This window comes from Aedes albopictus, chromosome 1, assembly GCF_035046485.1.
Source record: "Aedes albopictus strain Foshan chromosome 1, AalbF5, whole genome shotgun sequence".
NCBI classification, from domain to species: Eukaryota; Metazoa; Arthropoda; class Insecta; order Diptera; family Culicidae; genus Aedes; species Aedes albopictus.
Window position 1 is genome coordinate 274566664 of NC_085136.1, and position 14447 is coordinate 274581110.

Consider the following 14447-nt stretch of genomic DNA (forward strand, 5'->3'; position numbering starts at 1 on the left):
TGTGTCACAAGCCGACATGTGTCGAGATAATCACGGGAATGTTCTCACGAGCAAGCGTGAGGTGGTCTAGAGGTGGCGACAGTACTATGATGAGCACCTCAATGGCGACGTTGCAAGTACCGAAGGTGGCGTGGTAACAGATCTAGGAGTACGTGCGCAGGACAAAAGATTTCCAGCCCATAATCTCCAAGACATTAAATAGGAGGTTAGCCGGTTGAAAAACAACAAAGCCGCTGGAGCAGATCAACTACCAAGCGAGTTACTATAATACGGTGGAGAAGCACTGGTGAGTGGTGAGAGCACTACACTGGGTCATTACCAAGATTTGGGAAGAGGAAGTATTACCGGAGGAGTGGATGGAAGGTATCGTGTGTCCCATCTACAAAAAGGGTGACAAGTTGGATTGCGTGAACTGCCGGGTGCGATCACACTACTGAGCGCTGCCTACAAAGTAATCTCTTAAATTTTATCACCGATTGCAAGGGAGTTCGTGGGGCAATATCAGGCTGGATTCATGGGTGAACACGCTACAACGACCAGATGTTTGCCATCCACCAGGCGTTACAGAAATGCCGCGAATACAACGTGCCCACACATCACTTGTTGGTAGATTTTAAATCGACGTATGAAACAATCGATCGAGATCAGCTATGGCAGGCACGAATACAAATTCCCAGATAAACTGAAACGTTTGATCAATGCGACGATAGATCGAGTGATGTGCGTAAGTTCGAGAATCAGGGACACTCTCGAGTCCCTTCGAATCTCGCAGAGGGTTTACGGCAAGGTGACGTGCTGTTTAACATCACTTTAGTGTAATAAGGAGAATGGGTACAAACACGAGTGCGTCACGTGGAGAACGATCTGTGGACCCTTGGCAGAGTATGTGACTGGAGACGTACAGTTATGGACAGAATTAAATGGAGGCGACTTCTAGCTTTGTAAAGTAGAGAGGGCACTCAGGCCTTAGTCTGTCGGGTAAGGTAAGTATCGGGAAAGACAAGGGATTTGTTTCTTCAAATTCTACTGAGCAAATCGCAATCGTATTAGTTGGGATGATCAATGTTATATAAAGATAAAAAATCTATATTATTCATTTCATTGCTCGCAATCAACACTTAAAACAAAAAAAAGAAAACAGATACCTAGCAATTTAAAATTTTGATATTTTTCTTCACACTTGATGATATACTTATGTGGCTCCAACAAGGAGCTGAAATAAACTGTAAGCATTGCCGACGACAGATCTTCCGAATGAGTCTCTAACTTCTTACGTAGCAGGCTTTTCTTCGTATAGGTATTTTGAATCAGAAGAAATAAAGTCAATAATATTTCATCGTATAGTAGGTATACTCACAACAAGGTTCATCTATACACACACGCACACACAAGCGCGCGCTAGATGCTGCGTAAAACAGAGATGGCATTGGTTTGGTATGTGAAACGGATTTGCACTCAGCTTTCGCTTTTTTTTATCGCTACTAGCAAAATAGGTTTTTTGTTTCTGATTTGCTTTACATTTACAGTACCTAATAAGTTATTGCTAGATCGATCTTAGCTTATGCGAAAATAAATTCAAATTCATCAATGTTTATTGTTTATATAGTTTCGTGTAATTAAAACTGGATTCAACGAATGATGAGGCAGCTGTAGCGATTGTGATTTCAATGCCATACACACTGAAAATACCGGCATTTTATTATCGAAATTGCCAAGTAAATTATTTTTAGAGTGTTGCTTTGTCTCTTCTACTAAGCACAGAATTATAGTTATTTCAATGCTGACACTAGTAGAAAATCCGTGGCATTGGTAAAACTGGGTACAACTGACCAGTGAGATAAAATTTAAACTTCATTGTTTGTCAAAATGTTAAATAACTGACGAAAGATAGATAGATAAAAACAAAAGAATCCAATTAAAAGATGAGACAACCTACCGGTTTAAATTTTGATTCCAATTTCCGTATGTATAGGTGTGGGTGTGTCTGTTCGGTTGAACTCGCCTACTTAGATACTATATAATACCGCAGCGATCGGGTGCGCCCGTTTCTTGTAGCAGTTTGTTTTTTCACGTCTTCTCTTATTTTATGATGATAAACTCTCCAGATACTATCCAATAACCTTTTTTTTCTTTTTGGTGGTTTGCCAAACCATAGTAACAGCAGATAGCAGGCTACCTACTACATGACAAACACCTTCTCGATCTTTGGCGAGCGGAACTTTTCGTTCGTCTTCGGACACACGATGGTGTCGTTGTCCTGGCGCATCTGGTCTATCGCTTGCTGGCCGAAGATTTGCCCGTTCGGAAGCATCATCGGCAGGTTGTGTTCGTTTAGCGGTTTGCCGGTTATTCTGGAATAGGGGAAAAAATCGAGGATTATTAAAACCAGTCAGGATCAACTGAGATACAGCCAGTGTGATGCCCGAGATCTATGCAAAAAGATTCCCAGAATCTCTGGCGAGAAATTCGCAGAATCTCTGGCGAGAGATTCCCTGAATGTTTTGCGAGAGATTCCCTGAACTTCTGGTCAGAAATTCCCACAATCTCTGTCGAGAGGTTCCCACAATCTATGTCGAGAAAGTTTCAGAAACTCTGTCGAGAGATTCCCAGAATCTATGTCGAGAGATTCCCTGAACCTTTGTCGAGATATTCCCAGAATCTCTGTCGAGAAATTCCCAGAATCTGGCGAGAGATTCCCAGAATATCTGGCGAGAGATTTTCAGGATTTCTGCCGAGAGAATCTCAGAATCTCTGGCGAAAGATTCCCAGCATCTCTTCCGAGAGATTCCCAGAATCTCTTGCGAGAGATTCCCAGAATCTCTTGCGAGAGATTCCCAGAATCTCTTGCGAGAGATTCCCAGAATCTCTGGTGAGAGACTCCCAGAATCTCTGGAGACTCCCAGAAACTACAGGGGATAGACAAAATGATCGGGACAGGCAAAATTTTCACTTTTCAAAAAATGTTCAATTAGCTGTAACTATTCGAAAAGTGCATCAAATATTCTGAAATTTTTACTGTAAGTTCTTCAACTAGTTGTGTATCAGTGGACAAAATTTGGAAAAGATCTGACAATTCTTCACGAAGTTATAAAGATTTTTGAAATTGGTAAAATTATCCGATAGCCAACTTTGAGCTGTTATATCTCCGGATTCAATTAACCGAATATAATGAAATTTTGACCATTAATGACTTATATAATTAGCTATGAAAAACCATTGACTTAACTTAATATTCTTAACACGGAAGAAAATTAAAACGATTAGATTATTTTTCTAATAAAACACCAAATTATCCAAAACATCAACATCGTTTCAAAATTCAAGATGCAAATTATAGTTCATTTAGTTTCCCTCTAATTAACTTATATATAAATGCGTTTTGAAGGAAAGTAACAACATAGCCGCCAATAAATTGAAAAATTAATGGGATGCATAATAAAAATAGCCCAATTTAGTAAAAAATCGTGAAAAAAATTAAATCGCTATAACTTTTTCGCTTGTTAAAAATTTCAAGTTAAGTCAAATGTTTTCCAGAGTTCATTATATAAGTCATGAATGGTCAAAATTTCATTGCAATCGGTTCATTGAATCCGGAGGTATAACAGCTCAAAGTTGGCTATCGGATAATTTTATCTTTTTCAAAAATCTTTATAACTTCGTGAAGAATTGTCCGATCTTTTGTCCACTGATACACAACTAGTTGAAGAACTTACAGTAAAAATTTGAGAATATTCGATGCACTTTCCGAAAAGTTACAGCTAGTTGAACATTTTTTGTAAAGTGAAAATTTTGCCTGTCCCGATCATTTTGTCTATCCCCTGTATGTCGAGAGATTCCCAGACTCTCTGGCGATAGATTCTCAGAATGTCTGGCGAGAAATTCACAGGATCTCTAGCGAGAGCTTCCCAGAATCTCTGTCGAGAGATTCTCAGGATCTCTGACAAGAGATTCCCAGAATCTTGCGAGAGATTACCAGAATCTTTGTCGAGAGATTCCCAGAATCTTTGTCGAGAGATTCCCAGAATCTTTGTCGAGAGATTCCCAGAATCTTTGTCGAGAGATTCCCAGAATCTCTGTCGAGAGATTCCCAGAATCTCTGTCGAGAGATTCCCAGGATCTCTGTCGAGAGATTCCCAGCATCTCTGTCGAGAGATTCCCAGCATCTCTGTCGAGAGATTCCCAGCATCTTTGTCGAGAGATTCCCAGAATCTCTGCGGAGAGATTCCCAGAATCTCTGTCGAGAGATTCCCAGAATCTCTGCGGAGAGATTCCCAGAATCTCTGCGGAGAGATTCCCAGAATCTCTGCGGAGAGATTCCCAGAATCTCTGCGGAGAGATTCCCAGAATCTCTGCGGAGAGATTCCCAGAATCTCTGCGGAGAGATTCCCAGAATCTCTGCGGAGAGATTCCCAGAATCTCTGCGGAGAGATTCCCAGAATCTCTGCGGAGAGATTCCCAGAATCTCTGCGGAGAGATTCCCAGAATCTCTGCGGAGAGATTCCCAGAATCTCTGCGGAGAGATTCCCAGAATCTCTGCGGAGAGATTCCCAGAATCTCTGCGGAGAGATTCCCAGAATCTCTGCGGAGAGATTCCCAGAATCTCTGCGGAGAGATTCCCAGAATCTCTGCGGAGAGATTCCCAGAATCTCTGCGGAGAGATTCCCAGAATCTCTGCGGAGAGATTCCCAGAATCTCTGCGGAAAGATTCCCAGAATCTCTGCGGAGAGATTCCCAGAATCTCTGTCGAGAGATTCCCAGAATCTCTGTCGAGAGATTTCCAGAATCACTGTCGAGAGATTCCCAGAATCTCTGTCGAGAGATTCCCAGAATCTCTGTCGAGAGATTCCCAGAATCTCTGTCGAGAGATTCACAGAGAGATTCATCTGTGATGTCCAATGCACCTCATAGAATTATGGGACATTTACAAAAGCAATTACGCTCTGTTGAATCGTCTACCGAAACTCACCTGCAAATTAACCGACTCTGGGCGCAATGCGAGAATGGTAGATTATCCGCAATCTCGTTGACGTTCTTCTGGCAAACCGGACAGTTCAAGTTCTTGGACGTCGTCGAGTAGCACTGCGGCGTCTTCAGGGCGGAAATGCCCGCCTGAACGGCCACACTCAGCACGGACTGCGCCGGCAGCTGGAACAGTCGGTAGTTCTCCAGCCGGAAGTGCAGCACCAGATCGTTCCAGCGCTGCGGATCGAACAGCGTCCGGTACGGCTCGATCTCGGTGTTGACCGGAAATGCCAGCAGGGCCATGCACTGGCGGATTTCCTTCAGCTGTTCGGGCACGAAAGCGGGGAAATATTTCTGCGCATGCTCGACCGCCATCAGGCGTTTGTCGTCGCGGATCAGCTCCACAACCTCCTGCACCCGCAGCTGAAACTCGATGTTGGAGTTGATCTTTTTCAGCTTGGATTTGTTATCGTTGCACCAGAGGATGCACTTGGCCGTGCTCCGGTTGGCCAGGTCCCGTTCGACCTCGCGGGTGATTTGAAAAATGTCCAAATTGGTGAGATCTCGGATTCCGCTGCGAATGGCCAGCCGTTCGGCCGTGTCGTAGTATCCCAGCCGGAGAAAATGCTCCACAATCATCCGATCTAGGCGGATCTTTTTCCACTGGTTGGTGGCGGCCGCTTGCAGCTCCAGCGTTGTGTCATCAATGGGAGGGGTCACATTCTGCTTTAGATGTTCGAGGCGGCGTTTGCACACCAGCCCGGCCGATAGTTCTTCCGAGATGCTTTCCTCGGCTTTGCGCTTCATGACTTGCAGGCGTTCGACCACTCCGCCCAGGAGACGGGATATTTCCGATCCGGCCGAACCCTCCGATAGGCCTTTCTCCAGCTCGGAGGCGGCATTCTGTATCTGACTGAGTTCACGGTCCAGGGTTTTCTGTGCGATGCGAAACTTTTTGTTCAGAATTTCGTATGGAACCTGTGGAGGAAGAGAGAATATTCAGGTTAGAATTTATCGTCAAGTGTCGGGGACCCGGCAGAGCAGGTAGCGATATAGGGAAGCAAGAGTAGCCGAAAAAATAATCTACCGCAAACACAAGAGATTGTAGAACAGAATGATATGCGGAGGTTTTACGAAACTGTCAATTGTGTGCGGAAAAAAAAACGTATTGTGTAACCAGCTTAAGCCTGGAACACATAGCGTCCGTTCCGTCGAGGTTTGCGTTTTTTTGACAGTTTTCCCATTGACCAATCCAAATTCCTGTGTGGTAGTGGTTTGTGTTCAGATTTCCCGTGTTATTCTATCTGTAAGAACTTTGTAAACATCTTTTGTTCTCACGTATATTGAGTTGTCCAAAAAAAGTCTCACGAAACCTACTGCAAGCCTATCCGTATACGTGAGAACAAAAGATGTTTACAAAGTTCTTACAGATAGATTAACACAGGAAATCTTTTATTTTATTTTATTTTATTTTATTGATGCACAAGGGTCATGGGACCAAGGTGGGCCAAGTCTCCAATGCAAGTCCAAGGACTCACATCGTCCATAATACACCGTGGAATTTGGGAGTAGGCATTGAAACCTCTTTAGCCATGCGGCTTTTAAGTTTTGCGTGGCCTTAAGGATGAGGAAAGGTGGGAGATTGATTTTGCGTGTTGAGCTGTGAAAGAATTGTCGTCGTCGCGCTCCACGTTTTCCATCGCTTCGCGTCGGGTGCCGCTTGTTCGGCTGCTGCCGCTAGAGTGCCGGCCGAAAGTAGCTGAGCTTCTTTAGTGCTGCACGAGAGCGGTGGCCGTCGTCGAGATCAGCCGACTTCCAAGTGCCGCTCGCTCTGCTGCTGCCTATCGTTCTGCTGCTGCCGCTCGGTCTGCTGCTGTTGCTGATGCGTCGCCTTTGAAATCCGTTGCAAGAATGACTCTCTCAGAGACGGGCACCTGTATTTATATTTACGTAGAGGTACCCCTGTTTTTTTTCAAAAGCAATCTGATTGGTGGACGGAATCGACCAATGATGGACAAGCTGTTTCGGATAGGTGTGATTGGTTCGACAGTTCGACCAAGCAAAGCGGATTGCTAATAGTCGCCCTTATGGTTGATTTGTTGTATTAGGAATTTCTTTCATTCATTTTTTTCAACAATCAATTTTAATTTAATTTTACTTAGGTTTAATGCTGATTTGCTTTATCTCTACAAGAATGTATTGTTAATTAAATGGTCAACGTTATTTACCTTTGCGTATTCTCACAAAAATGAACAAGTTTGACGATACGGTGCTTGATTTTCAGTGAACCGTTTATGCTAGTTCTTCTTGTTCTTGTGTCTTCAAAACTAGGGAGCTTGGTTAATTATGTCAAAAAATAGAAGAACATATTGTGTATCAACTTCCTTCCTGCAAATAGAAATCAAATATATCAAAAACAACAAAAAAGGACCGTAACGCTTCTTGATTTGATCACGAAAAGTATCGGTTCTTGTTGGCACCACGGGTGTGCATCTTTCTCTGTAGAGTAAAGATACGTTTAAGCCCCGAGACCTGACAGCAATCAAGCTGATCACAAGGTTGTGCCTTTGCCCAGGGAGATAGATTAACACAGGAAATCTGAACACAAACTACTACTACACAGGAATTTGGATTGGTCAATCGATAGGCTTGGAGTAGGTTTCGTGAGACTTTTTTTGGACAACTCAATGGGAAATGTGTCAAACTACTGTCACGCACATGCAAACGTATGCATTGTGTGGGGCATTTAAGGTCCAGTAACTTGCAAACGCAAACAAAAAGACGCTGCTTCTTTCGATAGCACTCTACGATCAACGACCACGGTTTGTGCACGGCATGGTTTGTGGACATTGAAAGAAGTAGACCAAGAAATTTTTGAACGCAAGGTGCAGCTGCGGACAGTTCTTGCACAGACACAAGACAGTTGTATCGGCGAATTCAATGTTTCTTGTAACGTGGCACATTATCTAATAGGAAAGGTTTTGACATTTCGATTTGTCATTCAACTATTGGCCACTCCAAATGCCTGTGTGGTAGTGGTTTGTGTTCAGATTTCCCGTGTTAATCTATTTGTAAGAACTTTGTAAACATCTTTTATTCTCACGTATATGGATAGGCTTGCAGTAGGTTTCGTGAGACATTTTTTGGACAACTCAATATACTTATATCTAGACCTGTCAAATTGCCAAGTGCTGAAGTTATGCGACCAGGGTGGCCATCTCGACGGATTTGTTGTCCACATCCTCCCCCGAGTGCATCTGGACCAGGGGACCCGCATGCGGCAAGGTAGGCCTACTGCTCATCTTTTGCGAGTGTGTTAGTGTGACTGGCAACGCGACCAGAAGCCTAGTCGAATCCTGCTTGGAAATCGGTTTGTTTTGTCGATGGGGGTGGCCCGCGAAATCACATTTTGTTGTTTGGGAAGGTCCGCTCAATGCATGTTAGGTAGGCGTAGTTTGTTTGAGTTTGATGTGCCTGCACCTTCCCTGATCTGGACATCCTCCGAGACTGCACTTCCGTTGATTACATACAAAACGGCGAGTTTCGATACTGGCCTACGCAGGATTCCGCTCGAAGTCTTCACCGTCGCTTGGCGTATTCGTCCATCGATGCCCTCCGTAACCTCTTGGACCATTCCTCGTATCCAGCCATTTCATGATCCTTCGTCGGTGATGAATACTAGATCACCCTTCCGTACAGGCTTTGGTTTCCAAAAAACACTTTGGTTGCCTTCTGATCACCGGCAGATACACTTTCACCCAGCGCGCCCAAAAATGGTTCAATTGGCGCTGAATCATACCGTAGGAACCCCGCACTTGTAGCGCAGTTGGTATTTCCACCGAAGGTACCTTAGTCCCCATGGAACTGCACAACAAAAAATGATTAGGAGTGAGGGCTTCCGATTCTGCTGATTCGAGCGGTAGATAAATCAACGGTCTTCCGTTGACAATGCTTTCGATCTCAACCATCAGAGTCTGGAGCCCTTCGTCGTCTAGTTTGCCCTCCGAGTCGACGGGCGTTATTTAAAAAAAATACTCAAGTTACGGTAGCTTTAAAAAGGTTTCAGGCGATTCCAGGATATCTCACGGAAGCGTCTAGGGGCGTTTCAGGGGAGTTTTAAGGGAATGCAGGATGTTTCAAAGAGGTTTCAGATGCGTTTTAAGGGGATTCCAGGATGCTTCAGAGGCGTTACATGTAATTCGAGCGAGTTTTAGGGGGGTTTCGGAGGCATTTCAAGAAGCTTCAGAAGGATTTTCCGCGGGTTTCAAGGACGTTACAAAGGTATTACAAAGGCGTTTTTAGGAGTTTCGGAGGGTTACTGTGTGTTTTAGAGGGTAACGCATAGACCCTTCGGAACCCCAGAAAACGCCCCTGAAGCCCTCTTCTTTTACGTCTCTTCTTCTTTATGGCTCTACGTCCCCACTGGGACTTGGCCTGCCTCGCTTCAACTTAGTGTTAGTGTTCTTTGAGCACTTACACTGTTTTTGATTGAAGGGCTTTCTTTACCTGCCATTGCATGAATTTATATATTGTGAGGCAAGTACAATAATATACTATGCCCAGGGAGTCGAGAAAATTTTCCGGACCGGAACAGGAATCGTCTCCGGATTGGCGATCCATAGCCTTAACCACTAGGCTAACTGAAGCCCTCTGCAATGTTAAAAATTGTCCAGAACTCTCTGAAATCCCGTTGGCCCCTTGTAACGCATCTGAAACCTTCCGAAACCCCGAAAATGCCTCCGAAGCTTCTCCATATGCCTCAAAATCCCCCTATACCCCCTTGAACCCCATGTGAAACCTTCCCAAACCCCCGAAAACGTCTATGCAACGCCTCGTAACGTCTGCCTCTTAAACCTGCCGAAAATCCTTTGAAACTTCCTGAAATGCCTCCGAAATTCTACTAAAATCTCCTTGGACCCCATGTAATGAAATTCTCCTATATCCCTGAATAGCCTATGTAACTTCTCTGTAACGTCTCTGTAACTCAGAAACATCCTGAAACCCCCTAAAACGCCTTTAAAACCTCCCTGAAACGCCCCTATAAGGGAGCGTTCATGAATTATGTCACGCAAAAATTTACCATTTTCAACCCCCCTCCCCCCTATGTCACACTTTTTGTATGAGACCTCTAAATTTTTTGTATGGGTCGTCACACTTTGCTGATTGGCGATTTTGGCGGTCTTTATCCAAGTGCAGAGGACTATGTTCACTCTCTTAGCATTATTCATAACCGCTGTCATGTGCGACATACCTAGTTATACCATGTTAAAAGGGATTCCCATAGAACATGGGACATATTATGTTGCACACGGCAAATCGGACTGTAGAACACAGTTTTCAAGTCATCCTTAAGGAGGAATTCCTCTAGTAAGCATCGGTGACATCAAGCATCATGACGAGACAGTCAATCAGTGTGTTGCTACTTCATTGAAGAGTGGAGCTTTGGCGGAGCAAATCGCCTGCATTGCGAGGTCCCATATTATGCCAAGTAGTCTGCTGTAGTCTGCTAAAATGGCTGGGGAGAGATTGTTCCAGTGAGTTACGCGATATTCACAAACACCAACGTGCTGGCAGTTCTGGATAATGCATCCGGTACGGCGTTGATTTCTCCTTTGTGCTTTTTGATTTCGAAGTCAAAGACGTTCAATGTGAGTATCCAACAACTCATTAGTACTGTCGGATTTATCATTGATCTCAGACAGTTTGAGGCCGAGTAATCGAAATGTAGTGTGAACCTTGTGCCATCTAGGGTAAACAGGTATTGTCGGGCCGCCACCAAACCAGACGTCGCACAATCAAGTTGCGACGCGACCCAACTCGCGACGTTGTTGAATCATGTCAAAAGTAGTGCGCATCCTTCCCGTTGTTGTCAGCAACACAGCGCACTAGATGCGAAACAGTTGCGACACTTGTGGCCCAAAAAAATGGCAATTTTTGAATGAATGTCTGTCTTGATTCCAACCGGATAGAAAATATAGTATGCCCCCTTAAGGAATAATGCAAATATATCTGTATTCGTAACTGCATTTTTTTGTGAACAATTGATCTTTTGGGATACCCTTAGGAAATCTCAAAAATCTGTTACAACAGTTCTTCAGGGAAACCTTTAGGAAATGTCAATGATTTTTTATATAGAACCTCTTCAATTTCTTACAGAATCACTTTTAGGTTTTGCCAGGGAGTTCCTTCCGGGATTTCTTCAAGATTTTTTTCTGGATTTCCCCTAGGTTTTGTCTTGTACCACTCCGTTTGGTTATTTCTTCGAATTAAATTACAAGTTATCGAAGAAAGATTTCAAGACCCTTGTGATTTCTCCAGCGTTCTTTCCTCGATATTTCGTCAGGACTTCTCCTGGGATTGACCCAGATGTCCTTTTAAAAATGGCTTCTGGAGTTTCTACGGGAATTTCTTTAGGAACTCCACCAGAAATAGAAAATCGTGAGGGACTCATCCTGGGTATCATCTTAAAAATCCACTTGAAATTCATGCAAGAGATTGACTTGGTAAATCCCTTGCATGAATTTCAAGTGTATTCAAGTCTGGAAATTCCTCCCAGGTTTTCTTCAGAATTTCCTGAGTTCTACAGGGTTGTTACAACAGCGCGGATTTCGCGAATTTCGCGGATTTCGCGATTTTCGCGGATTTGGCGCGGATTTACTCATGGAATTTGGCCCTCGCGCGGATTTGGCGCGGAATTGATTTTTGTAGTGTGTATAGCTATATAATTGAAAGATTATCGACACTTGATAATAAAATTATGAAATGTGTATGTTTAAATTGACAGGTTTGGATATAGTAGTAGGTAGTCCATATAGGGTATGTGCGATTTTTTCACCAACCTCGCCGCTGTAGAACGCGTCAGTGAGGTGCAAATGACCCAACCGTCCTGAAAGGGTTAAACATAGGAACATTTTATTGAATTGACCACAAATAATCATCATAAAAGTCTGGTGTTATTGTTTTGTCGCACCGTATATCTGTACCTTTGGAAGTAGTGAACAGAACACAATCAATTCAATACAATTCAAATTTCCCGTAATATCATGTCGGTGGCCAAAATTTCAGCCAAATCGGCTCACCATAACAGTGGTTCCCAAACTACATATCGTCAAACTTGGGCATTTTGTATGAAATAGAACCGGTGGTCTTATTGTTTAGTCCGAACAAAAAAAAACACAAAGCAAGCGAAACTTTGGGACTGGTTTCTGTTTTCTCGAATTTCTTTTGGCGGATTTTGGAGCAGCAGCAGACGAATGTGCTTGAGAAGGCGCTGTGTGCTAGTGAAAAAATTTACGATTTTCATCAGTTTTTCAAAAAATTTCTTTGAAGAAGTTGTGCAACAATTCCTTCAATATTTCTATTACGGGCATGTTATGTATCTAAATTCAACTGTCAAAAACACAAGTTTCTCAAAAAAAAATCAAATTTGTACCCAGGAAATCAATTTATCAGAAGCCGAAAGACTAGTTCCGAAAAAAACTGCTCGAATTACCGATACAATTTCAAAAGTCACTTGCTATATATTTTTAAAAGAGATTTCTAGATAAATACCTTGTTTATTTCGGGAAATCAGTTGAGGGGAATCCTAGAGAAAAAAAAATTGAAAACGCATATAAATCATTGCAAGAATTGTTACTGAAAACTTTGCGAAAATTTCTGGGGAATCTCTGCAGGCATTCCTGGATATATTACTGCAGGAATTGTTAGAGAAACTCCTAATAAAACCAGGTAAACCCTGTAAGAAGTTCAGTGGACTCTAGCAACTAAACTTTTCAAATTTTCAACATTGTCCTTCTAGTATTTTCCCAGTGATTACTCATTGTAAGGGATGTTTTCCAGGTATTCTCCTCACTGAAGATTCATTCAAGAATTGCTAAGGCATTAAGATTTTTTTAGGATACTCTCAAATTCAAATTCTCTAATTGGTTTTAGAAATTCTTCTAAAAAATTTATATTTGGGAACTTCTCCTAAAATATTCAGAAATACTTAAAGAAAGTCTCCACGTTCTGTTTATTTCAAAGTTTTTTATTTACAGAAATATATTTATTTATTTCAGTTCCCTTTCAAATTTCTCCAGTTTTTTATATTTTTCCACGATTCCAGTACCTAGTTCTGGGCATGTTTCTCCTGAGATTTCGTCTAACGAACTCTTATCAAAAATTGATTAAAATATATTTAAGAGATGTTTTCAGCGAAAAAAAAAATCGGGAGTTTTGCAGAAATGTCTTCAATTTCAAGCAGAAAGCTTACAATAATCGAAATGAGTTGCGTTGATTTACAAATCAAAAGTTCATTCTTCATCAAGCACTCAACTAGTCCATTCCAGTTTAATGGATTTTTTCAATAACGCGCGTAAAGTAAAAAAAACACAAATTTATCTTCACACTCTCGCGGATTTGGCGCGAATTTGATTCCAGAATCGCGCGGATTTGGCGCGGATTCAAATTTAACTCGCGCGGATTTGGCGCGGATTTTTTTCCACCCTTCTCGTAACAACCCTGGTTCTACCAAAATTATTTCACGTAATCCTTTTGAAATTTCTCCATGAGCTCCTTCTGGGGTTACTCCCAAAAATCTTCCTGAAATTCCAATTAATGTTATCTAGTATTTGAAAGGAAGTACATTTCCAGCAAATCCTTTGGAGGATGGTGAAAGATTTTTTTTTTCAAAAGCTCTTTCCGGGATTCCTGCCGGAATTATCCTTGATATTCGTGCAGGAGTTTCTGCTGTACCTTCGATCTTAAATACTTGAAGAGCTGGATTTTCTCTGGAATCGTCTTTGGAACTTGTTCAAAATTTTTTACATTGTTTATTCCAAGAGTTTCTTCTGGGATTCCAATAGAAGTTTATTCTAAGAATTATTGAATAGTTGCTTCTGGGAATCCTCCAGAAGTTCCTTGTGGACTTTTTCCGGCCTTATTTCTGGGAAGGGTTCCTTCTTGGAAAACTCCAGTAGATCTTAATGGGAATCCTCCTGAAGTGTCTTCTGCAAATCCTCCCGAAGTTTCTTCTGAGCGCCCTGCTGTTGTTTTTTGTTGAGGAAATCTTCCAGGAGTCATTTCTAGGAATCCACCAGTGATTCTTTCTGTAAATCTTTCAGGAGTTCCTTGTAGGAATCCTTCAGAAGTTCAGGGAATCTTGCAGGAGTTTTTTTTTAGAATTTCTTATGGGAATCCTTCAGATTTTCTTGTGATGATTCTTTCAGGAAATTCTTCTGGGAATCCTCCAGAAGTTCCTTCTAAGAATACTTCAAGAGCTCCAGAAAAAAATCCGTAGATCGAATACGTGAATCCCAGACTAAACTCCTAAAGGAGATTCTGGAGAATTTCTCGAAGGCATCCGAGATGAAATCTGCAGAAGTATCTTCTTCGAAGAATACCTGGCACGAGTACGGAAAGAAATCTATGATGGCATTCCAAGAGTAATTCACAGATGAAGCATAGACAAACCGACGTATCACTTGGAACAAATTGCGATAAAAATC

General features: G+C 42.4%; 1 protein-coding gene across 2 annotated transcripts in view; it reads right to left on the minus strand.

Annotated features, from left to right (window-relative positions):
• Nucleotides 1–1050: 1050 nt before the first annotated feature.
• LOC109429300 (E3 ubiquitin-protein transferase MAEA) overlaps nt 1051–14447 on the minus strand; it is a 331826-nt gene continuing 318429 nt past the window's right edge. For both annotated transcript variants that reach the window (XM_062846811.1, XM_029860657.2), the window contains exons 2-3: nt 4967–5940; nt 1051–2351 (exon numbers count right to left, since the gene is read on the minus strand). In XM_062846811.1, the coding sequence (XP_062702795.1) occupies nt 2180–2351; nt 4967–5940 (1146 nt within the window). In that variant the 3' untranslated portion in view covers nt 1051–2179. The remainder of the gene's footprint in view (nt 2352–4966; nt 5941–14447) is intronic.